The 24,873-nt window shown below is 45.7% G+C and overlaps 1 protein-coding gene across 6 annotated transcripts in view; it reads right to left on the minus strand.

Annotated features, from left to right (window-relative positions):
- Window positions 1-9,148: 9,148 nt before the first annotated feature.
- The window catches only part of ATP2B4 (ATPase plasma membrane Ca2+ transporting 4), a 105,762-nt gene continuing 90,037 nt past the window's right edge, over window positions 9,149-24,873 (minus strand). For 4 of the 6 annotated variants that reach the window (XM_050956548.1, XM_050956550.1, XM_050956549.1 and 1 more), the window contains one exon: window positions 9,149-14,188. In XM_050956548.1, the coding sequence (XP_050812505.1) occupies window positions 13,883-14,188 (306 nt within the window). In that variant the 3' untranslated portion in view covers window positions 9,149-13,882. Of the gene's footprint in view, window positions 14,189-20,994; window positions 21,185-24,873 lie in introns of all 6 variants that reach the window. The other 2 variants (XM_050956554.1, XM_050956553.1) reach the window with 2 other exon arrangements.

Here is a 24,873-nt window from a genome sequence, read left to right on the forward strand (position 1 = left end):
TCTCACTGTTTTATTTGTGAGTCTCCGGTGTTATAAAAGCTCCAGCTCTTGGGGTCATGTGATTATTTTTTAACATCTTAAGTTAGTTTCCAGCTCTTGTGTTTGTGGAGAAAGCCTTGTAAATGTGAGCCCTAAAGGCTCAGACAATAGAAGACAAATATCAAGTACCCCAACAATTATTATTTTAAAAATCTCATGATTCTGGAGTAGAATCTGAGTGATGATTTTTGGATGCTTCGGGTTGGCAGGAGTAGTAGTGTCTTGTTGTGTCTCCTGGCATCCCATCAGAAAATCCCCCAAACAACAAAAACATCAAAGACTGATGTTCACAGGTGCTGAGCCCTCGAAGTTCCTACAGACTGCAAATGGCGTTTAGGATGTGGAGCATTCCTGAAAACCTGGGCCTTGTATCAATGATATGTGGAGAAAGAATGATTTCGTCACGTGTTTGGAGCAGAGATCATCTTCATGTTCCGTGTTTGTACAATACCTAGCACAATTGAGTCTTGGGCTGTGACTGGGGTTCCTAAGCACTGCCCGATAAGTTACTCATTTAATTATAATATCTTACTGGTGTAGATTTATAAAGCCATAAAAGTACTCTTGCATGTCGCCACTTCACTGGGCCCAGATTTCACCTGCTGAGCGTTGATGCAAAGGCACATCCAAATAGGCTGGATGTTCTGATACTACTAGAACAGAATTTAAGCTGGAAAAATAATATTTTTGCTAATTCAAACCAACTATCTTTAGCCAAATTACAAAAGAAGAAGGAAAGAGTGAATAGGAAGGAGAGTGAAAGGAGAAAAAAGGACAAAGGAGGAGGCTGAAAAGGGGGCAAAGGATGGAGGGAAGGGAGAAAGGGAGGTTGAAGGGTAGGAAGGAGAAAGGGATTTGGGAGGAGAGACGGGTGCTGGGTAAAACAGGCACCCTCTCCCCTGGCTGAGCCAGCATCGCCTCCTGTGGGATCCATGCCTGCGCACCCCCTTGGTACTCCCACATCCCCTGGCCTTCAATCCATTTCCCCCTTGCTGGAAGAAATTGACAAGCAGTCACTCTGTGTAGAGGGGAGCGGGGGGAGAATGTGGGTGAATATGATTATTCTAACAGTCAAATCCAAACTGTCAGGGAGCAATTCCAAACCCAAGCAAGCAGAGAGAATAGCCAGGAGCTCCTTCCTCTCCTTGGCTGGCTTCCCTGCTCTGTTTTTCTCTCCCCTCTCACTTTCTCCCTGTACCCATTGGTTTATTTTGCTCCCTGTCTCTTTCTTTCCCTCATGTTCACATCCGTGACTGTGCTGCCCCCACCTCTACCTTACCTGACCCCCAGTTAACTCCTCCCCCACCCTTGCACAGACCTTGTTGGGTGTCCAGCTGCCATCACTGAACTTCGCCAAGATCTTCTGTTGACTATCCAGCTGCCTGCTCGCTGTTAGCCAACATCCCCAACTCCCCAAAGCCTCCCATTGTGGCAGGTAGTGTGGTCTCATAGTGAAGGCACAGGCCTAGAAGCCCTCCCCACTGCCCTGCATCTTGTGTTGTCATTTACACCTGTGCAAAGTAGGAGGCGAGTGAACACAATTCAGATCTGGCAGCATTGCACGCTCACTTTGTGCAGGTGAAAAGGATCCCACAAGGTGCAAGGCAATAGAGAATCAGGCCCTTGGATTCAGGACTCCTGGGTTCTATTCTCACGGGCTTGAGGCGTGTCCTTAGATATCTTTCTTCTCTCGGTCCCTCAGTTTTCCCATCTGTACAATGGGGGGTGATGATACTTGGCTACATTCATTACTGTTTGATAAAGTGCTTTGTGATGCTCATAGCGAAGGTGTTTTCTTCTGACGGACAGGAGCCCGATGGCTTGGGGCATTTAACTCTAGACTGGACAAAGCTTTAGAAAAATATTGTGTAAAGAATAATCCTGGAGTCAGCTACTATGCCATGGAGTTCTCAAACACTTGCATAGCACAGACCATATCTTAACAGAGGGTGGGTGTCCTGTGGACACATTCCTTCCCATTCACAATCACGCAGCCCACTTCTCATCCCACTGACGATCAAATAACATCAGTGACCAGAACAAGTGTTTATGTGGGAAAGTATCTTTGGGAAAGCATTTAGGGTTTTTTTAGCTGCTTCTAAAGCAACGGAGCAGCAGGAAAGGAGGAGCCACCAGCACTACTGACCAGACAGGTTTCCGTGGACCATCAGTGAATGCTCTGCAAGCCAATGGTGATCAACAGATCCTAGCTTGGGAGCCATTAGACTTGACACCCTGATTGGTGCTTTTCGTCTGTGGTGATAGTACTTTAGGGATGCAACCGAATAGAGCAGGAGCTTTCAATGAACTCCATGCAGTTGAATAAAGCTGTTGGTTAACAAATATATCCGTGGCTCGTGACTCTGCCTGCCCTCTTTCTGTGTGAAACTGCTGCGGCTGTGAGCAGAGCTGGACCCCCCTCACTTTAAACAGCACTGGCAGGGCCTTCTCTGGGATGGACTTTGGAACCTGGAATCGGAGCAGTGGAGGGAACTGTGAGAGGTCATCCAATCCAGTCCCCTGCACTCATGGCAGGACTAAATATTATCTAGGCCATCCTGACAGGTGTTTGTCTAGTGGACTCTTAAAAATCTTCAATGATGGAGATTCCACAATCTCCCTGTACATTTACCCCTTGCTTGTCAGAACCTTTCACAACTTCTTGGGCGCCCACACACTGCAAAGGTGTGGAAAACTTTTCATGAATGATTTGGGAGGAAATGGGCAGGAAATAGGGACTGGATATTATGGCCGTTATCTGGGGTGCTTGCATTAATGATGCATCAGTGTTGGAGTACTGGTAGCTTGACACCATTATCAGTTTCCTTAATAGTTATTTTGATTTTTGTCCTTTCAGTGTCTTGAAAGCTGCTTGCCTCTGGGATTGGTGATCTGCAATCTACCTACATGAATCTTAGGGCATCAATTCAAGGAGCTCACGGTAACACAGGATATTACAGTGGCACAGTGATGGTGTTGGCACATACAGCACCTAACTGGAACCTGCTCGTGTGCAGAAACCTGAGCCACACGCTGAGGGTTATCTCCTCTTTTTCTTGGAGGGCTGTGGGATATGTCATTCACCCCTGGGCAGCCCACCTGGTGCATCAGAACGAGACCAGCAGAGGTCTGTACTATACCTCAGAGCTGGACTAGATGGCCTCTTAAAGTCTTTTTCCACCCTGCCTTCCAATGAGGCTATGCACAAGCTCAAACTGGATGATCAGAATGACCCCTTCTAACCTTAAAACCCAGCACGTTAGTTTCCTATCTCCTCTGACAGACAGGGAGAGTGGCAGAGCAGGGAGCCTGCCTTTCTAGTAGCACAGGTGGGTGTAGCATCCCATCTGCTGTTGAACAGCTATCAGCTATACCCTACATCAGTGCTTCTCAAAGTTGGGCCGCCGCTTGTTCAGGGAAAGCTCCCTGGCAGGCTAGGCCAGTTTGTTTACCTGCTGCGTCCTCCGGTTTGGCTGATCGTGGCTCCCGCTAGCTGCAGTTCACCACTCCAGGCGAACGGGGGGCTGCAGGAAGGGCAGCCAGCACAGCCCTCGGCCTGCTCCACTTCCCGCAGCCCCCATTGACCTGGAGCGGCGAACCACAGCCAGTGGGAGCTGCGATCAGCCGAACCTGCAGACGTAGCAGGTAAACAAGCTGGCCTGGCCTGGCCTGGCCTGGCCGGGGGCCTTCCCAACTGAGAAGCACCGCCCTATATAATCTGTCATTCCCTCCACCCATTGCGCTTCTTTTCTCCTGCCCCACAGCCCATTTTCATGATGCAAAAAAAAAAAAGATCAGCTTAGCTAGGGTGATGCCATAAGCCTTCTGCATGCCAAACGTGCCTGTACGTCTGCATGAAGTCTAAGTTGGATTGCAAGACTTCCTGGGTTCTGGGACCCATCCCATCTTATGCACACCCAGGGCATGACAAAAATAGCAATGAATGTAAACTGGCTGCCTTGTCCTGCTCCTGGCTGCTCTGGTCCTAACGAGCTTGTTTTCTGCGATACGACAGGAAGCACTGGAACCGAGGGAAGGATGAGCTTTTAATCTCTACAGCTGATATATTGGAAGGGCTACTCCATTTTGACATGCACTGATGAAGCCCTGTGTAAGTGCAAATAGATGAGCCAGACTGGATAGGTTTCCCTTCCCTACGCTCATCAGCCTTACTCTTTAATGAGCTATCTAAGATTCTTCTTCCTTCAAACCCAAGTGTAGTCACGCTAGAGCTACTAGCTGAGGCATCAAGCAGCTGCATCAGAAAAACCAATGCTGGGACTCTGCCCAGCAACACAGAGCATCACCGGTTAGGCCTCGAGGTCAGCAGCAGGGAAAGGTGTGTGATTGACTGAAAGAGAAAGAAACGAAGAGAGACCAAATTTAGGTGTTCACAGCCGAAAAGAAGGGAATTTAAAAGGTTAGGAAATAAAATGTAACCAGGAAGCGATGAGAGAGATAAGAGACAGGAAAAGACAAATGATCACAGGGGAGAAAAAGCTTCCTGGATTTTGTGCACACTCAGGCCAAGCCTGATTGCTGGCCGCTACTGCCTGACTCAGCAGCAATGATCCCTCAGACTAGACAAGGGCAAGCGAAGATAAACCACATTAGGCTCAACTGATGCAAACTCCAACTTGTCCATGTCTACACCTATGATGCGAAATTCAGCCTAGAAAAGAACGAGCGGGTTAGCATTGTTTCAGCTGGGGGTTGTTGTTAACCCTAGGTACCCTGTGAATGCTCAGCTGTATTTTACAGTATAGTGAGTGACATGTTTAACACAATGTGCTTTCCGAGCATCAACCGGCCTTTAGAGGGAGCACAACTAGAGCCATCAATGACAGCCAATGGCTGATTTGGCGTAACTGCGTAGAAACAAGCCCTTGGAGAGATCGCTCAAGGTCCCATTGTCCTGGCTGTAGCCCAGCGGAGCTAGCGATTTCAAATGCAGTGCTTCACATGAACCCAACTCGTTCCAAGAAATAGCCCAACGGGTCAAGTTAGAGAGAAACTGAGCATGGTGTTAATATAAGGGTTGCTGGGGAGTAGTCAAACACATCTGTCCTGTGCATCTTAGGCCCAGCCTGCCTTGGCATATGTCCACATCTCTCTATGCCTACAGGACTATGAAATGAGAGCAAATACCAGCCACACACAGACAGCCACCCTCTTCTCCCCCCGCACACACCTTTTATTATTTTTGGCTTGACACTGATGAAGCCCAAACACACCAGGAAGGAAATAAATGGATGACATTTTTGTATCTTTTTATTTACAACAGGATTAAAAAATGCTTGCCCATGAATGACTGATGGCCTCCCATATTCAATCTGGCTTTGTCAGAGACACACTGTGGAGGACCATAGACGCCGACAGACACGAAGGACAGAAGCAGTAAATACTAAGCACTGATATCTAATGAGGCTTTGCTTTTATTTTTAGTTTTTTAAACCACAGACTAAGGCAGTGAGTCGCTGGGTCAATTTTTTGTTTGTTTGGCTGTTTAAAGCAGCAAAAGTTCATCACTTAAATTAAATCACGACCCCAGGCAGGCTGCAGGAGTTCTCTGTCAACCACCCCATTCAGTTAATGAAGACTGAGGTAGGAGGCTCTTGTGAAATGGAGTTGAGACAAGGCCCAAAAGCAGTTAGCAAACTAGCCAAGGTAGCGAAAGTCTGGCTCACGAGGAGGTAAAAGCCCAGGAAATACTTAGCCCACTCTAGAACATGCAGGGGGAAGTAAACACTTCTATGCAGCTGGGAGCCTTTTTAAATCAGTTGTTTTCTTTTTTGAAAAAGAAGTCAGCTTTAATTCTGGCTTAACTTTTCAGAGGTGCTGGGCCACTTCCAGCACCCATTGACTTGAACTGTAAATGGAATCACAGGTGCTTTGCACTTCTGAAAAGCAGAGCTTTTCTGCAACAGTGATAGTCTTCTGAATATTACAGATGCCTGCTGGTGCCAGTCAACAGAGCTCAAACTAGCTTCATTGAAGCCAGGGGGTTTATAGCAGCTGAGGATCTGGCCCATGGGTTTAAGGATTTGTCTACATGGGAAAACTGACTGGCATAATTACACTGCTAGTTATGCTGGAAAATTTCCCCACCTAGACATTCTTATGATGGAATAATTGTGCCTTTTTTCTGATTTTGCCTGTAGTACTTTTGAAGGGTTTAAATTTAATCAGAAAAAAGGCATTTTTAATCTGGAGTAAGTGTTCATATGGAGACATTTGTCAGTGTAACTGGAGAGGTATAATTATGCTGGTAAATTTCCTCATGTAGACTAAACCTAAGGAATCTCACCTGAAATTCAATGCTAAGATTGGCTATGCCCACCCATTAAAGTGATCACCACCACGGGCTTGTCAACATAAAAAAATTGTACCACTAACTACACAGATGCAGTTATACCAATATAAAGGTGCTTATACCAGGACAGTTTATTCTACTAAGTGAAGGCAGAATAAGCTATGCCAGTATAACTACATCTAGACTAGGGCTTGTTACTGGTCTAATTACAGTGGTAGGAAATCACCCCTCCCACTGAAAAAACTGTATTTGTACCAAAACTGTGCAGGCTAAGCCAGCGAAAGGAACTTAAGTGATGGAGTAATGAAGGGTCCCCTGCACACCCCAACCTACCCATTTCAGTGACATGAAGTTGCTTGTTTCACACCAAATGCAGGTAATGCTACAGCTCTGTGCAAAGCTATTTATGTTAAAGAACAGAACTTTTGCCCTATTTATCCACCCCAGAGCCTAAAGGGAGGAAGGGCCAGGTTGTCAAAAGATGTAAGGAATTAGGTGCTTAAAATACCTTTGAGGATCTGGGCCCAATCTGCTGAGTTTGTATTCTGATCTCTCTTCTCCACTCAGTTTGGGCCCAACTTTGATTGAGATGCATAGAATCCAATCTCTTAGCCTTTCCCAATCACACACAAGTTTGGCTACTGTAGGACCACAAAGTGGTTCACCAGTGACCCCATGCCACTGCCTCTGCAGCTGGTAACCTGGCCTCCATAACAATGTATCTTGGTAGAATTAATTGCAGTTGAGTTCCCATCAAAGTGGCAGGATGGAAATAGCAGATGCAAGCTCAGTGGGAACAATGATCTTGCTCATATCTGCCACTGCCCAACCAAATTATTGCACAAAAAGAGCTACAGGCCAACACAGTAACAAGGAACATACATTATGCACAAAAATGAGAGACTGACAGTGTGAGCCACGATTGTTGGAATAACTGGGTATGGGAAAAAAACCAACACCACACAACTATGTAAATTAGCATCGCAGCTGCTGTTCAGAAAAAACTGGATGAGGTCCATAAACCATTAGGAGCATTTGTGCTGAATAGCATCCAATCAGAACCAGCTTTTACTTTTAATAATAAACTACATTTCTGACTATCTTTTAAATCCAAAAAGACAGGCCTTAAGGGTAAGCTAATGTGTGATCCCCAAAAGAGGTTAAATATTTGACAGAACACCACTGGGAACAATGGTGACCCTGCCAGGAACTTGCTTTACAACTCCTGTAACCACTTCTCCCATTCGCCTAATCTCAGATCTAACCTTAATTCAGATCAGTTGATTTGCTGGTCTCTAAGACAGCGGTCCCTAAACTGTGGGGCATATCATTGAAAATGTGGAGGGGTGCGCAAGGGGGCCCAGATCAGTCCCAAGAGGAGGCATGAGGGAGTGCCACCCAGCCCTGCCCCCAGACCAGCTTCCGCCCCGGTTCTACCCTCATTCCCACAAGTCTCCACCTCTAGCCCCAGCTCCGCCGTCTGCCCAAGCTCCTCTCCTGAGTGGACTATGCTGTAATGAAAGGGGGGCGGATATCAAACCACATGGTCAAAATCTCCATGACGTCTTCAAAATTAGACCCGACTCCTAAAAACAGTGCAACCCCTGAATAGTTTCACTTGTGGGAACAGTCCCATAGACTACTCAGATTAGTAAATCCATTCCTGAGCATAAATGCCAAAGAATCAGGGCCTGTTTCAGCTACATCTTTCGATCAATTTTGAGTGCTAACTGCTGTTTGAGACTCCAGCTCAACAAAACACTTAAGCATCTGACTAAAGAGGGATGGACTTGGATATTTAAAGGGCTTTACTGAATTGAGGTCAAAACTAGAAAGATGCAGTTCAATTCCACTGCCATGTACTGCAGTTGGAGACAGCTTTTGGAGGGACACCATCAGAGGAATTGGAAAATGTCCACATGGCCATATCTGTGAGAAGGCATTAGCTTTGGCTAGTATTTGACAGCTGCTTCTGGACCTTGCTCGAAGATGGTAGAAGTCAGAATGACTGAAACAAACAGAACTCAGTACAGTCACCCACATCTGAAGAGGGAGGTTGGAAAACCTTTTAAATAAAATTGTTTTCATGGTGTGAGATTGAAACAAACAAAACACCACCAGTTTCCACTCTACAGCTTTGCTCGGAGGTGAGCCTTTTAGTGAAACCCGTCGTCTCAGCGTCAATAGATGATCAGTGACTTCACAAGCTGGTAGACATACGCTAAGGACAGCACAATTACGTGTGGGCACATTTTATTCTCTCAATGCACTCGCACATTGTTTCTGCTCAACAGCAAAAGCTTTATTGATTCAAAATGTTACCCCTTTGTTTCCCCCTCTATCTTCCGTTGTGTAGTTTCCCCCTGCCCCTTCCATTTCCAATCACAGCATTATCTATGCTTTGAGTTCCAAATTTTCCCAGAAGCAGCTAGTTGACAATTCATTCAAATAAGTATTTTTTCCTCCCCAAGAACCATATAAATTACATGCAAAACATTGTACATAGAGATTAAATAATATCAAAATGCAAATACAGATCAGGTGCACTTTAAGCTGGACTCTAGGATATGGCAAACACACCAGGGTACATATTGCTTTGAAACCACCATTGTTTTTAATGTCATGCATACCACATAATATTCAGTCTTTTATTTTGTCATTTTTTTCTTTTTTTTTTTAAATACAAAAATACCAGTGCTTATTATACTAGTTACTGAAAAAAAAAGAAACAAGTTCAAACCTGCGTGCTCTTTTCAAAAGAAAGATTTTGGTTATTTTGTTTTTGTTTTGTTTCAGAGAGTCAGATAAATATATACAAAGTGTATATTTTTGTATATATATTTATTTAGGATTAGGAAATAAACTAAAGGCCATTTTAGCCATGGACTTTGCTGAAAGGCTAATTAACTTAAAATCCCAACCACAGCCCCCTTTTTAGGGGGCCAGCAGGGACATCAGAGGCAAAAGCACAAGAGGTCAGACAGCCAAGAGGAAGAGATGGGCAGAATTATTGACAAGGAAAGGGAAAAGAGACACCATCACTAATAGGACAGCACAAGCCACAAAGCAGTATTGTTTTTGACCCATAAATTCTAGGTAAGCCTGAAGGAGTTATGGTCAGTTATGATATCAGGCCAAAGTTATATTCACCACAACTATACTTAGCTTGTCCTTCTCTCGGAAAGATTTACTGCGAGAATACGTGCAGGGGAGTTGATTTTTCAGAGCACATTTCAGGAGATCCTTATGGATAGCTCAGCGAATTGGTAAATTCACAAGGAGGTGGGGACAGCAGAAGTTGAAGTCATCTAAGACTTTCTCACGGCACAAACAGAACCTACCATCACCCTTCCCCTCCTCTTGGGGCTGTAGCTCCCAGAGACAACTGTCAACAGCCATTTGCCCTAACACACATGTGAAGGCAGAAAACCTGGGGACACATGAAAAGCAAAGGCCTTGACTGTTGGGGGGAAAAAAATGAGTCCCTGCCTGGTGGACTACTAGAAGTCATCACTAACTATAGGAACTGATATTCTTGAAGACCTCTTCCTCAGAGGGCCTGATCCAGAACCCATTGAAGGCTGTGGGAGTCTGCAGTGGGCTTTGAATTGACTCTTCCTCGGCATGATCCAAAGTTAAACCCGCCACAAGTTCTCTACGCTCCCACCAGAGAAAGCTTCTAGAGGAACAGACTGAACATATATCAAAAGGAAGTATGTTCCTATGCCCCAGCTCATTTATTTTTACAGCCTACCCATGGCTAAAATTCAGTTTAGTATTTTTCCTTCTGGAGATTTTATTTTTCTTGTTTTATTTTAATTTTTTTCCTTAAAAACTTATTGCACAAAACCGTTGAAAATTAAAGTCAGATCCCTGTGCAAATAAACACTCACCTTCCAAACCTAATCACATGATGAACGCTCCTACAAATGGATATTCACCATTGCACACAGGAAGTGATGTAATGTCTTTGGTACCAATCCGCCGCTTGATTTAACAAAACAAAAAACAGACCCTACCCTTAAGAATTGGATGCAAAATTGTTTAGAGTGTTTTAATAACACAGCATTCCAAAACAAGTTAACACATATCACAGGATATTACTTCATTTCCTGTCTGACATGGCACTATCTGTTTAATTTTTTCCCTCCCACTCGTTCTGTTGGCAGTAAAAAATAAAATAAAAACATCTCTCCATCTTTCAAGGCATGTTTTAAGAAATTAATTTAGGCTACCATGCCTTTTAAACTGAAAGCACCATCTCTTTCTCTCCCCAGTTTAAGTTTCCTCAATAACTTAAGCCATAGTTAGCTGCTGCTAGTTTATCACTGAAACTAAATAGAAAAAAAATATTTACATAAAAAAGTATGCACAATAAACGCTTATACTTTAAGCAACCAGCCATACCAACATAATTTATATAAAAAACAGTTCTGTGTAATCCAACTAACTTTTAGTACAAAGATGGCTGCTCAGAGAAAGGAAGTTGATTGGAGTCTGACCAATCTTTAAGTTACCTGTCACTTTAAACTGCCAGTCATGTGATCACATTCCCCATTGCAGACACATGACTTACAGCTTTGTTTTTTTCCTTTAAACAAAATACATATGGCTGACTTAAAAATATCAGTTTCTGATCTAAAGAAAACTATATTTTTTGCATAATATTTATATATAATTATTCCCCCCCCCCCACACAATTGAAACGAGAACAAAAAATAAATTGACTAAAAAGGTAGACCAGACCCTCATGGTAACCTGCCAGTCACAGAAACTTCTGGGAGTGACTTTTTAAGTGCCTCCAAAGTTCCCCCCACCCCGCCCAAAAGTTTTTTTTTTTTAAACAGGTCCGAGGTAATAAAAAAATATCAAAGAAACAAAATCAGTGTCCCCCAAAAGTATTTAATAAATATTCACGTAAACACCCAAGAACACCGTATTTTCATCTGTTGTGGGGTTGGTTTTTTTTTTTTGCAAGTATTTAAAATAGAAAAATGATCTTTTAAGCAATGTAAGCTTTAAAACAGAAAAACGAAAATCCTTTTCTCTTTCCCATCGGATAGGTCACGTAAGACCAAGAAACAGCTAAATTTCCCCCTTAATCCCTCCCAATTATAGCTCAGATGAAGACTGAAAGGAATGAAGGAAGCAAGTACGTTTTTCTGGATGAAAAGGGTGGGCTCTGATTTGCAATGAAGATGTACAGTGGTGGTTATTTCTTCTTGGTATTGGCAGTTTGTGGAGCCTAGAATCCCCTCCTCTTTACTAGCCTTGAAGCAGAAGACCCTGTGAGAAGGACCTTTCATCGGTCTACTCTGAACAGATGTGGAATGAAGTGTGACAGGGCTAGGGCATGAGTCAGTGTTGGGTTGTTTAAGGAACACTTATTTCTTGGCAAAGTACCGGGCTCCCAAGTGGCAGACGGTGCTTTGGGCAGTGTTTGTAAAAGGCACGGGAGTTTTTGCTGTGCGTTCTTAAAAAAAAAGAAAAGAAAAGAATGATAACCTTCACTCGCTCATTAAGATATTTCTGCTTGTTAGGAAGGAGGCCAGGCAAGGCCTCCTGTCCCTTTTTTGTCACAAACCCTTTAATACAGACAGTTGCAAGTGGGTTCTCTCTCTGCTTCCAGGTACAGCTTTTAATTGAATAAGTGTTGGATAAGAGGGTAAAATAGGTAACCTTCTACACCATTTCTCAATGGCACCAATCTAGGACCAAACTCTGAGAGGCACAAAAAGTACCCAATGAAGTCAACAGGAGTTGCAGATATCTCCCATCACTCATGATTTGACCCTTTCTTGGCATCACAAGTGAGTTTGCTCAGAACTATTTCATTGAGTGGCTTCCCAGGTGATCAAACGCTGAAGCCCAGGCCTCTCACCCTGCCACAGCCTAAATATGAGGGGACAAACCTAAAAAAACCCGTGAGACACATTAACAATTAGCACAGGACACCTTGGAAAGGATTTCTCCAGCGTAAGTGATATTGGCTATGAACTTAGCTTCACAGACCATCATTTCTTGCATCTGTTTGTAGTACTGAGATGCAACAAGATCCAGGCAAGAGGGGAGGCAAATTAGGGTTTAAGGTGAAGAGGGGACCTTTGTGACAAGGGAGAGTGGGGCAAAGCCTAGCTATTAAGCCTCCTCTGAAGTTCTGATGAAAGAGGTGCCTTTCCCAGGAATAAGACAACCATGTTACAGGAGGATGCCCCTATTTGCAAATGGCTTCATCCAAACCTAGAAAAAGACACAGACAGGACAATTCCATCATGAAGCGGGTATGTACACTGAATGGGATTGTGCAGATATGACCACTGCAAATATGGCTTCCCCTACTACAGTCTCTCTTCTCTTTCCTAAGGGACCTGCAAAACGCAGCAGGGATGGGTAGCCTTAAATTGCCCCAGCCGTTCCATGAGCAGCTGGCACTCGATTCCCATCCAGACCCTGCCACTGCTTTGAAAAGGATGTACAGCACGTGGTATGTTCTTTGGGATGAACCTTAGCCGTGGCTAGCCTCACTCCAGGGCCAAAGGAATATTTAATCTGACAATATTAAAAAAAAAAACACCACACATGCAAAAACACCTCTGCTCACCAACGTGGTTCAGAAATGATTTGCTATTAAATTACGCATGAGTTTTTCCGACCATCGAAAATCCTGCCAACCGATATCATACAGTTCAAGAGCAAAAAGATGCATTTAAAAAGATCTGCAGAAAGTACGACTTCTTATTTCCAGTCATGGCAGTTCTTGGAGAACATTCCCAGCAATGGTGGCAGCATCTCCCGTGGGGCTTTGTAACAAAGCAGGGTCTTTTTCAAATCATATCTTAGTCAACATATTTAAGACTCTTAAATCACCCTCCTCCCTTGTTTTTAATCACAGTTAGCATGTTGGAAACAGAGAGACAAACACATACGAAGACAGAAAAGTAGTAAAGGTTAGGTACCATTTTTTCAAGGTGGAAGACTGGTTTACATACCCTAACCATCAGAGTCTCCCGCAGAGAATACCTGTTTGGTTTTTCCCTTTCCTCCTCTAACACAATTCAAGATATTTTTCCCCTGTTCAATTTTTAAATCTGTACCTTCATGCTGCTTCCCCCCCCTCCCACAAGTGTGATGTTATCGGAGGTCAAATCCCATAAGCTAAAAGACCCCCAAGTCACCCCACAAATGTACCCTCAGATGGCGAGTGCACATGTAAGACTACGTAAGACAATCTGAACCTTTTCTCTGAACGTGCATTTTTCAAAATGAAAAACTCCTACGGACACACGGAACCTGACTCAAGGAGAAGAAATATCAACTTGGCTGTTTCCCACCTAGGAAGTACCCACTGCAAACTGCTCCCTCCCCCCTCCATGGTACTCTGGTTCCTGCCAATAAATCATAAAAGGAAAACAAAATAGTATACATATGAGCAGTTAACATGAAGTGACCGCTCTGCAATATCAGTTATTGGTGCTGATATCACACGGGACTCAAGGTGAAGGAAATGAAGGGGGTATCAAAGTTCAAAGGTCAAACCGATGATTCCAGGCCGTCTAAGGGGCTTTCAAACTCCGGGACGGTGTTCTCGGCTAGATCGCTGTCCACCGCATTGTTATTTTGGTTGAGGGAGAAGGATTCACCTGGGGTACTCCCACCTTGGTTTTTGAGTCCTTCAGTCTTGGAGTCTTCTTCTGCGTCGTCGAGGAATGGGGTTTGAGGCTCGTCTTCCTCCAGGATGAACTCAGGGTGAGTTGAGAAGTTATGAATGGAGCTTCTGGATTCGGGTTTCTTGAGGCCTTCATATAAAGAGCTACGGAACGCATTCACCACTTTGATCTGTCAGGAGGTTGGGGTGGAGGGTGGGGGATAAACAGAGAAGAGGTGAGAGGCGGCCAAAGGGAGATCTCAGGGACTTCAGGTGAAAAATAAAAAGACAACACCACCACCACCACAACGGTACAGAACAAAACTCAATAAAAATAAGAGAAACTATGGGAAACTAGGATGGCCAAATGGATCAAATTCAGGAGTAGGTGTGTGATGGGGCAACCGACTATGGGGCGACTTCAGAAGCTGTAAGAAAAGACAAACATTTCCAAACAGATCACTTTGAAATGAATGGAAATCAAAATGCATTATTTCTGGTGCGTGCGCGCATACGCTTCTGTGCATTTAACAAAAAGACAAAATAAAAGTGGAAGTACAACTCAAAAGAGAGGTGAGTTAGACACACAGTGATTTGGCTTCTAGGCAAATGGGAAGTGATGCATTTTTAGTTATTTATTTTTTGTAAAACCTATAAAAAGGAATCAGTTTAAAGGTGTCATGGCTTCATCAACTCTGCGTGGAGCAGCAGATCCAAGCAGATGGCACTAACAACAAACGTACCCAGCCGAGCATGCAAGAAGGAAACCAAAGCTGTGAAAGTTTCCACGCTGAAGCCTATACTCTGGTCAGGAGCTTTTGATCCTTGCCCACGCCAACACGTTTAAGGCCAGCGTTTCCAAAAGCAGCCGCTGCTTTCAGGTGCCCCGCTTGACATGTATCAGACCTGGCTTTCCAGAGACATGAGGTGCCCACAGCTTCCGTTCGCTCCTACAACAGTCATGGGGGCTCAGCACTTCTGAAAAGCACTTCTGAGCACTTCTAAGCCCTCTGCATCTCAAGTTGGGCAGGATTTATAAAGGAGCCTAAGGCATCCCATCCACAAGTTCCTCAGGCTCCTTTGAAAATCCAGGCCTGAAAGCCTACAGCTCTCTCGCCCCATCCTGCAGTCAAGTCACAGTTTATTCGGTCACAGGTTTAAGGTGCAATTCACATTTTCAACACACAAAGGTGAAGCAGGCAGCGACCTGGTAACACTGCATTTTTGCTGACGGTGACTTCTCCATGGTTATGATCACCCAAAATCCATGTGTGTGCGGTGTGCGATATAGGTCATTCCACTGCAGCCAATGCACAGACATTGGGTGCGGAAGATCACATCCATTCCCATGAGTGACCTGTACGCAAGGAACACTCAGGTGTATGCACTCTAAACGTCAATTCAATTCATGCATCCTCGTACGTTTAAATGGCTTCTATATGGAGCTGACAAAACCAGAACCACTACTCTAAACTCTCTCAACCTTGAGAGGTCAGAGAAAAGTGTTATCTGGATCCAAATCGCAAAATAAAATGCAATCCACCTGTTTCCATCCCCCAAGTATTTCTAATTTACCAGTGGCCACATCCCTGAGTCCCCATACTGGCAGAGTGGCATGCCTCACATTGCATGAATTACTCCTGTCCACAGGTCCCAACCTTCCCCAGCTAACGGGCTCTAGAGAGTGCCAAGGGTCATGGAATCACAGCTACTGGTTTAGCTTAGACATCAACCTGTCAGCCCTCATTGAAAGTTACATTCCAAAGATGTTCAGCATCATCCCATTACAGTTGTGACCTGCTGCAACCTACTGGGTTTGCTCGGAGTTCTAATCAACCATTTGCACTGGATGGAAACTGAGCTGATTCTGTGTTTTGAGGGCAAAAAGGACCATCCTCTAATCTCATATCCTGCATAAATTCCTGCATGAAAAAGTAACCCAGGGATTCCTGCAGTGGAGGGAATTGTTACCACTCCAGTGTACTCTCAAATTACTGCTTTAGATCTCTTCTGAGCATCACCCCTCAGCAGCAGAGAGCCGTGCCTTCACCCAGCCCTGAGTCACCTTTGCCCACTGCTCTGAGCTCACCATCTAAATAGTCAGTTTCACCTACCCGCTTTCAGATACTGCCTGTGGAGTTAGGTTATCAGTACAGTGCTCTTAGTCCTCTGGTTCCTAGACCAGCCCAGGAGGGGTTGTGTGGAGCACTTCATTAAAGCGCTGACACGTGTGAAGATGCACATGCCCGTGACAGCTCCTTGCTTCTGCCTGCACCACTATGCTACACCAGCTTCCAGTGTCTCTCAACACTCACCCTGCGTCCCAGCTAAATGGACAGGAAGTAAAGGAGGAAGGAGGAGAAGAAGGAGAAAGTCAATTCCTCCACTCGCAAGTGCACAAACAAACTTTCTTCACTGTACCTTGGAGAAAAGACTATCGATCCTGGTAAACCAGGAAACCACCACCCACCATTCATGAGAGTCACTGGGTTAAATATTGGTTACTATATCACCAGCAGACTCAACTGGAGACACCAGCCAGAACCCATCCCATCACCACCTCCCAGATACCCAAGATAAAAGAACTCCCCAAAGATCTTTGGTGTCAGCACAATGACACCCTGTCAGTATTCACAAAGCACTGAAAACAAGGCATTATACAAAGGGAAGCTTAAGATGAGACCCCCACCAACTTTACAGCCTCACAAGTCAACCTATAGGATGCCCGTGTCCCACAGTTTAACAGGGACATGCTTTTGGGCTGGCATCTCCACCCACCCTGAAGAGATGATGGCGCCCCCAAGCAGCAGGATAATGTCCCATGAGCACTTTGATGGAACATCCTCATTGATACCACCATGATGAGGGCTTTGAAAGCGAAAAGCATTTAATCTATAGAAGTAAAACAAGCCCATGTCACACATGGACAGATAAGCACACAACACACTGGCTTGCAGTGGCCGGAAGACAAGCAAAAAACGCAGATCCGGGGGAAGACTTGAGTGTCCACCTTCACAGTGGGGAGCCATTCAGCCTGACCTGTGAAGAGGGAAGGTTATATCTGGGTGGACAACATTGGGGCAGCTGGAATTCAAGGCCTTCTCTCACTCGAGCACGTCTGTGATCGATGGATTGAGCGAAGTAGCTAGAGAAACCCAGATGCTTTGGGGGTTCCTTCCAAACAGAGCAATCTGGTACTCCCATTTCCTTCTCTTAACTCCCGTCACACTGCAGGGTACCACAAAGCTATGGAGGAAGAGTAAGGTAGAGCTGGGAAAGACATAGGCCAAAAGACAATGGAGGCCCATTATACATCCGAAAAAAGGGGGTGATATTTGTGGATTCTACTGGAAAAGTTCTTGGCCTTATTGCATACCAGGACATTATTAGTCCATCTCTTAACTAGTACAGCGTCATGCCTGTATATTACACCCCCATCAGCCATGGCATGAAGCCATCAGAATATTTAACTTTACTCCTCCTCCTAACTTTCAGGTGCCCTTGCTTGAGGGAGTTAGCTGTGCTGGCATTAGTGCCAGAAAAACCCACTTCTCTGAAGCCTGAATCACACCCCCACCCCGCCAAAAAAAAAAGTGAAACCAACAACCAAAACCCCAAACCTGTTAGGTGCACACTGTGATAACCCTAGAGATCAGCAATCGACAGACTTCTGAGATATATACACTGCATTGCTACAAGGCACAAGAAACAAAACACAAGCAAACAAACCAAGAATGGATACATCTGCATAAAATGATGAATGCTCAGAGATTTTCAAAGCAGCCCAAGGGATTTAGATACATTTCATTAATCAGGTGTGGCTAACCACCCAGACTACTTTGAAAAATCCATGTGCACCAATAAATCTGGTGCCATCACTTGCTTTTCAGCTTTTAACACAAGTGGGTAAACTCCACTACAGCATGGCACTTAGTCTCCCTCCCACAGCTAGATCACATATAGAGGTTTATTGGTCCACTTCTTTCCATGAGTGAGCACAGCTGCTCCTTTAGCTCAGACAGGAGAGGCTCATGCTTTTAGATCCAAAGTTCCTGGGCTCTGACTCTGCAGGCAGTGACCCATCCAGGAGCATAACTGGTTGGTCCAGATGTCCATGAATGGTTTTGGTTTCTCTAACATTTTAATTCCCCACTCAGTTCACAAAGGAAATATTTTGTTGCCTTCTCTCAGGCAGGTCCTGCCATTTCTGCCGCTGATCGTAAGAAGCTGTCGGCAGGGGCGGCTCTATGGTTTTTGCTGCCCCAAGCATGGCAGGCAGGCGACCTTTGGCAGGTTCGCTGGTCACAAGGATTCGGCGGCATTTCTGCGGGTGATCTGCCGGTTCTGCACTTTCGGAATTGCCGCTGAAGCCGTGGGACCGGTGGACCTCCCGCAGACATGCTGCCAAAGGCACTTCTAGGTTCAGGTGCAAGTTCAGAAAAACTGCAAGAAATGTTGGTCTTATTTCCAGCCCAGCTGGAAGCAGGATTTCTGATGCTCCTCGCAAGAAGGCCCACCTTTGGATCGAGCATCTGAACTTATCCCAATGATCCCCCCAACTCCCCAATTCCAAGCTGTAGGAAATTTGTCCATTGTTAGTGAGCTTTCAGAGCACTGTGTGAATTATGGCCACTTCTTGGGGAGTTGAACTGTTTGAGAACTTCCCATGCAGAAATTTCTGCAATCCACAGAAGTGGCTAGAGTCTATGCAGACACCCAAACGGTGATGTCAATGACATGTTTCAATTTCTCTCAAAATGTAGCGTGAACACCAATCTTCCATGCCCAGAACAAGGACCTGCCTTTCCTCTTGACTCCAGGTTCTCCACAGCATCTCAAGCATCATCTATACTGGGAGTTTGCCCCAATTCCAGCCCCTGGACAAGGTGAACCCAGGCAAACCACTAGATCAAGTGTACTGGCCGAGCTCACCACTCCTTGAAACGGAGGTAAATTGCACCAGTGCAAAGGTGCAACTCGCAGTGTTTTACCCTATTCAGACTAGGGGCTCGGTGGAGCTGGGACACCGATAGCTGCATTCAGGGCAAAAATTCCCAATGGAGACTAAGCCTAAATCTACAAGCCACCAGCTGTGGTTCACTCGTGAGGCCTCCCATGTTACCTCACCACTCAACAGGAACACAGCATTCAGGACTGCCGAGATCTGGCACAGTAGGACTTTCCACCAGGAAGTAATAAGGGGAAGTCAGAGGGACTCAGTTAATCTGTATTCAGGGATACAGTTTTTAGAAAGAGAGAACAGCAGAAAGGAGGTAGAGCCAAGTCTAGATAAAATGGAGAGAATCCTTAGCAACCCGTTTTAGCTTTTGGGAAAGTTATCATCTGGTAGGGCTCATGCTATCCTTGCAAGTTATCGATTCCCTCCCGCAATCAAGTAGAACATTAATCTATGAGCATAAATTGTGTTTTGGTGGGACATACCAACATCCACTATGTTTCTTCCCCTTCGCTGGCGCTCCAAACTAAGAAAACTTCCTTCTGAGAAACCTATTATGCTGGTACATGGAGGCAGAAATAAACAAAAGGCAAACCCCTATAAATTCCTTGGGTGAAAGTCTGACCCCACTGAATGGCAATACTCTCAGTGACTTCAACAGGGCCAGGATTTCTCTCATTGCATTTTATAACTGATCTTGGCATTTTCAAACTCGGCATCTAAATTTGCAAAGCGCCTGGAGGTCTACGGATGGAAAGTGCCATAGAAGAGCAAGGCATTAACAACTGCGCTCAATGCCAGGGGTTTCCACATGCAAGTGGAAAATGGGATTCTGTAAGAACAGATTTTTAATCAGCTGTCTAGGTGATCTACCTAATTTTTACATACAGGGTGAAATTCAAAGGCCCAGAAACAGGCCTACATGCCACCACCATCCCATGTAAGGCCCCAATTCAGGAAAGCACTTACACATGTGGTTCCTATTCAGGACAGCATTAAATAGGGAGGTCATTTGTCTGTTTATAAACCAGGCAGTCCTTTTCTGAGGTGGTTTGTCCCCTGTCTGAGACAAAACTGGATGTGCTTTTGTCTGGTATTGGACGGGGGATGCCATAATTAAGTGCATGCCAGCATGTCATCGTCCAGACTGTGCGGGCAAAGTCACGCTGACGGGGGTGGAGCAGCATGCTCTTCAAAATGGCAGCCTCCCGAGTGGCATGACCTCACATGCAAAGTCATGTGGAGGGGAGTTGGGTGCCATGCAGGGGGTGGCAGGCCCACACTGTGCCCAGAAGTACTGGAATATCCAATATTCTGGGCACGTGCGATTGGCCCCATAGCATTAAAAGGTGCTTAATTCTCACGATGTCCTCAAGGCTAACTGACTGGGATTCAAGCATGTGCTTAAGAGCTGACCTAATTAGGGCCCTAAGACCTCATAACAGGGCTTTTGGGGGGGACTTAAGCAGCAGTCCTCTGCACAGGGCTCAATGTCACTTCCAGTGACGTGTGGCTCATGCAACATGCAAGTTACTGCGAAGGCCAATCTGGAGGCTGTTCAGTTACAAATTAGCGCTAAAGATCAGTGGTCCCACTGGCCTCCAACAAACCAAGAGTTAAGTAAAACCACCAGCTCAGAGGATTTGAGGGGAGCCATGTCAGAAATCCTGACTTGTGGAAAGAACGGCTTCCCTCATTTTATTTGTCCCACACAGTTCTGTTAAAGAACCTCAAATTTTGCACCCATTGGAAGGGAAAAAAAAAAAATCCATCAAAATCCTGCAAGGAGGAGAAAAGATAAAAGAAGCAACAAGGAGGAGAGAAGGAAATGAACCGGAAAGGTTTTAAACATGGTTAAAGATGCAACAGCTCTAAAAGAAACAAATGGCCTCTCCACCCTGCCCCCGCATCGAGACAAGGAACCATTGAGCCAAGTCAAGGATTAAAGAGGAAGAGAGAGAACAGGTTTCGTTAGGTCGATGCAAGTGCTCTCTTGTGGTTATTAGGAAGTCATGCATTGTAATAGAGACTATCACTCACTGCCCGCAGTAGGAGATGCAGCAGCAGCAGCAGCAGAAGTGGTGGGAGTGGAATTGACGGAGGAAAGAGCTACATGGGTTGGGCTAGAAACATGTTTTACATCGTGGTGCTGGCTCACGATGGAAGGCTGTCTCCTGAGGGCTCCCTGTAAAGAGGAGGCGCCGGTCTGGAATGTGTAAACTACGTCCATCTGTAAAGAATCAGAGAGTGAGATAGCTTCGCCCCACAGTCAGAGACCAAGAGGAATGGGGGGTGGGAAGGAGGGGAGGCTGGGCAGACAGGGACAGACACAAACAGACGATAAGGAAGAGAGGATGGAGGTGGGCAGGGAGAAGAAAGGAAAAACCCATTTCAGATTACATTCCCGTAAATACAGTTTTGGCAGGTGATCCAAAAGCAGAGACATGGAGCAAAGATTAGACGTTAGCTTTCAGCCTTTCCCTCCCTCTCTCTCTCTCTCTCTCTCTCGCTCTCTCTAGTTTGCATCAGATGCAATCTTCACAGGCCCAAAGGAGTGGGGGCAGTCAGGGGAAAAGGATCTAGTACATAAAGGCAACCTGCAGGAGGTGTGGAAAGAGAGAGAGACAGAGAAAGACAGAGAGAGGGAGGGGATGAGTGTAGGGGTGAGCTGGCAACAGATACAAAAGTGCAGCCTGTATTCTAGAAAACTGCAATGGGATAGAAAAGCATTTCCAATCAGTCATGTCTTTCCTTGGACTGAGTAAGGGGCTGTCTCCAGAAACACGCCGAGTGTCTACAACTCCCACTAAAGCCAAACGGGCTCACAGATGCTCAGCATCTCTCTCAGGATCAGGCCCTGAACCACACAGTGATTTATGCAAATGCCCTAAATATAAAGAACAAAAAGAAACAAAAACCATCAGCTATGAAATAAGGAAACAGCCGCAGTGTCAGTCTGTGGACACATTCCAAGGAAGGTAGCTCAGAGCAGTAGCCAGTTACACCTCGGGATTTACACAGCTCTGAATTTTGACTCTCCTAGCTCTCTCTAGGTCCATACAGGTAGAACCAGGAGGCTACGTGTCCTTGCAGTTTCCTTGTGTTTCTGGCCACTGCCCTGGTCACATGATCCTTTTTAATAAGGCCTCCCCAAGGAACGGCACGCAGCTTCCCAGACCATCCCAGTGGGTATTCCATGCACAGCTTTGCCATTTCCTTTTTTCATCCTCATATTGTGATGCAGGAACGTTTTCCTGCGATCAGCGAGGGCAATCGTGAAAGAATCCCCACCATTTCCCTTTAAGGCACACATATTGAGGACACTCTCCTGGAAGCCTAGAACTCCAGGATTTTGATCTCCAGGCTGGTTTGCTAGGATTTGCAGGACAGACATGATGCTGGAAAGAACCCAGGGCTTTGCATAGTGTTGCAATAGCAAGCAGCATTTTTCATGAGGCAAGAACGCGAAGCTTCATAAGTAAACTGGCTCCAGTACGGACTCGATGGGCACCACATGGTGGCTACTGGTATCGCTAGCTCATTCTTCTTACTGGTTTGGAGACAGCACCTAGAACCTGCATCACCTCTGCAGCACTACATTACAGAAATTTCTACCTACCGTACTCTGGCAAGTCTGGATCGTTCTTGTAACGGCATGGTATTCCCAAAGGCATTATCGGGCTGCAGGCTAGCTTGAGAAATTAGCAAACACAGCCAGCGTCCCAATGACCAGCAACATCTGACCCCAACGGAATCTATTTTCCCCATATCTCACTGCAAAAATAACCCAGCCTGGCCGATACAAGCCAGCACCAGAGCTTAAAAGAATAGGAGCTCAGGTGACAAAAATCACGTTGGCTTCAGTCATGTGTACTCCCCGGCTTGTGTTTTTCACACACAACTCACACTGACCTCAATGTGGGCCGTGCTCCAATATTTTTTTTTTTTAAAAACCACATGTGGCTTTAGTGTGGATCACATGCATTTCCTATGTGCTGCAAAAAAAAGTGTCACACTTAAGGCTGTATGAACCATAAGTTCCACGTGTGAAGTAGGACTTGTATGCGAATCCCACGTGGGCACATCTTCCAGTCCAATGGACTCAAGGGACCTTTTACTGTTTGGCCACTATTATGGAAGCAGGTACCTGTGCTGAAACAGTGACCAAGCTTCACAAATCCAACGTCCACAAGAATACTGAGGCCTCATCTCGGTACCTCCATTCCATGAAGTGCCCCCAGCCCCCTCTTTCCCCCGTTTCTTTGAAATGCAGTCACTCTAAAATTCTCATTCCAAGTGTGTCGCATGATTCTGAAACATGCAAAACAAACATGGCTCCTTCTTTATCCCATGTATGTTTAACAATTGGACGGTAACTCTGGCAGGATCCCTAGGCAGGAGGAGTGGAGGTGGTCAGATTGGTACCTTCACATTCAGAAACCTCTAGTAGCCTTTGTGGTGGAAAGAAAAGGTGAATCTGCTTTGCTTGCTTTGGGCAGGGAAGAAGAAACCACTGTACAAAGCCAGGAGGATATAGCCTGGCAGATATGGGTCTCAGGAGACATTTTGTCTTGGGTTAATCATATTTTCCAGGTGCCACACATGGACTTAGGCTGCCTTGCAGATATTGCCCCGAGCTCCCACCCAAATGACCCCCCCACGGAGGAATTTCACTTTGAAATTCCCACCAGACTCAGAGGCCAGAGGGAAACATCTCCAGCCCCTCAGAACCTGCTCTGGTAAAGCAGGGTTTGGACACAAAGGCAGAAGAGTTGGGAAGGAAAAATAAATGTGAGACAATAACCAAAGACAACTCAGCCGTTATCCCACTCCCTTCAATAACTCTCTTCCCCCTTGTGTCTCATCACTGGGCTCTGGTTCCTGGGAGCTGGGTAAAGAGCAAAGGGAAACCAAAGGACTGGCCCTTGCTGTGCCTATGAGGCTGTAGTGGTAGGGAGAAGACAGACTCGTAAGTTTCCCAGAGGCCTTTGAGGAAGATGCTTTCAGGCTATCAAATTCCTCCTCACCCCCTCAAGACTTGTTTAGCTGGAGCCAGGGCAATGGCGATGCTCCAGGTCGACAGATGCTGGGCCCCCCTCAAGGGGCTGAGAAGCCCCTGCTATTCCCAGCCAGACGTCTCATGTTATTAGGCAACTGCCCAATCTGCAGCCAGGACGCCGGAGGGTAGGGGAAGAACAGACAGGCCAACACAAGGGAAATACCCGGAGGAGACGACGAGGTGGAGTGAACGTGCCACTTGCAAAAGAGTGGGAATTCTTTGTTTCTCACATCCATGCTGAATTCACGAGCTTCCTTGCATGGCATTTGAGCCAGGCAAGCAAGGAGGAGAGCCCGTTGCTAGGGGCTGGCAGTGCTGAGAGCATGCTTCAGGAGCTTGCAAGTCATTGGCATGGCATTCCTCACTTTGGCCTTTGCCTCCCACCTCTTCACCCCCAGCCTTCTACCTTCCCAGTGTGGGGCAGGAGGTGAGAGGGACAGAGAAAGCCTCCACCATCATGGAGTAGAGGAGGCCCTGGGGGCAGGGAGAGAACCGTTAACAAGAGAAATATTGAGAAGGGAATGGCTGGTAGAGAAACGTGAGCAGCTCATGTGCATGGTGTATTCTTCAGGATGAGACGCTTCCTTTCAGGGGAAAAAAGCAGAAGAGAGTCCCAAGGACAAATATGGTCTTCGGTAAAAACAATTAAAAAAAAAAAAAGTCAGTGAGGTTTTTAAAACTGCAATAGAAAAACTATTAAAGAAACCATAACCAGGCTTCTTTTCCTTGTACAATTCTCCTCCCCTTGTAGCTACAGCACGGGGAACAGTAGATAAAGAAGAGAGGGCCCACAAGTGGGGACTTATCAGGAGACTGGGGGAGCAGCAGGGAAGAAGACAAATAAAACCACTGGGGAGGGA

This window comes from Gopherus flavomarginatus, chromosome 5 (assembly GCF_025201925.1).
Source record: "Gopherus flavomarginatus isolate rGopFla2 chromosome 5, rGopFla2.mat.asm, whole genome shotgun sequence".
Lineage (NCBI taxonomy): Eukaryota > Metazoa > Chordata > Testudines > Testudinidae > Gopherus > Gopherus flavomarginatus.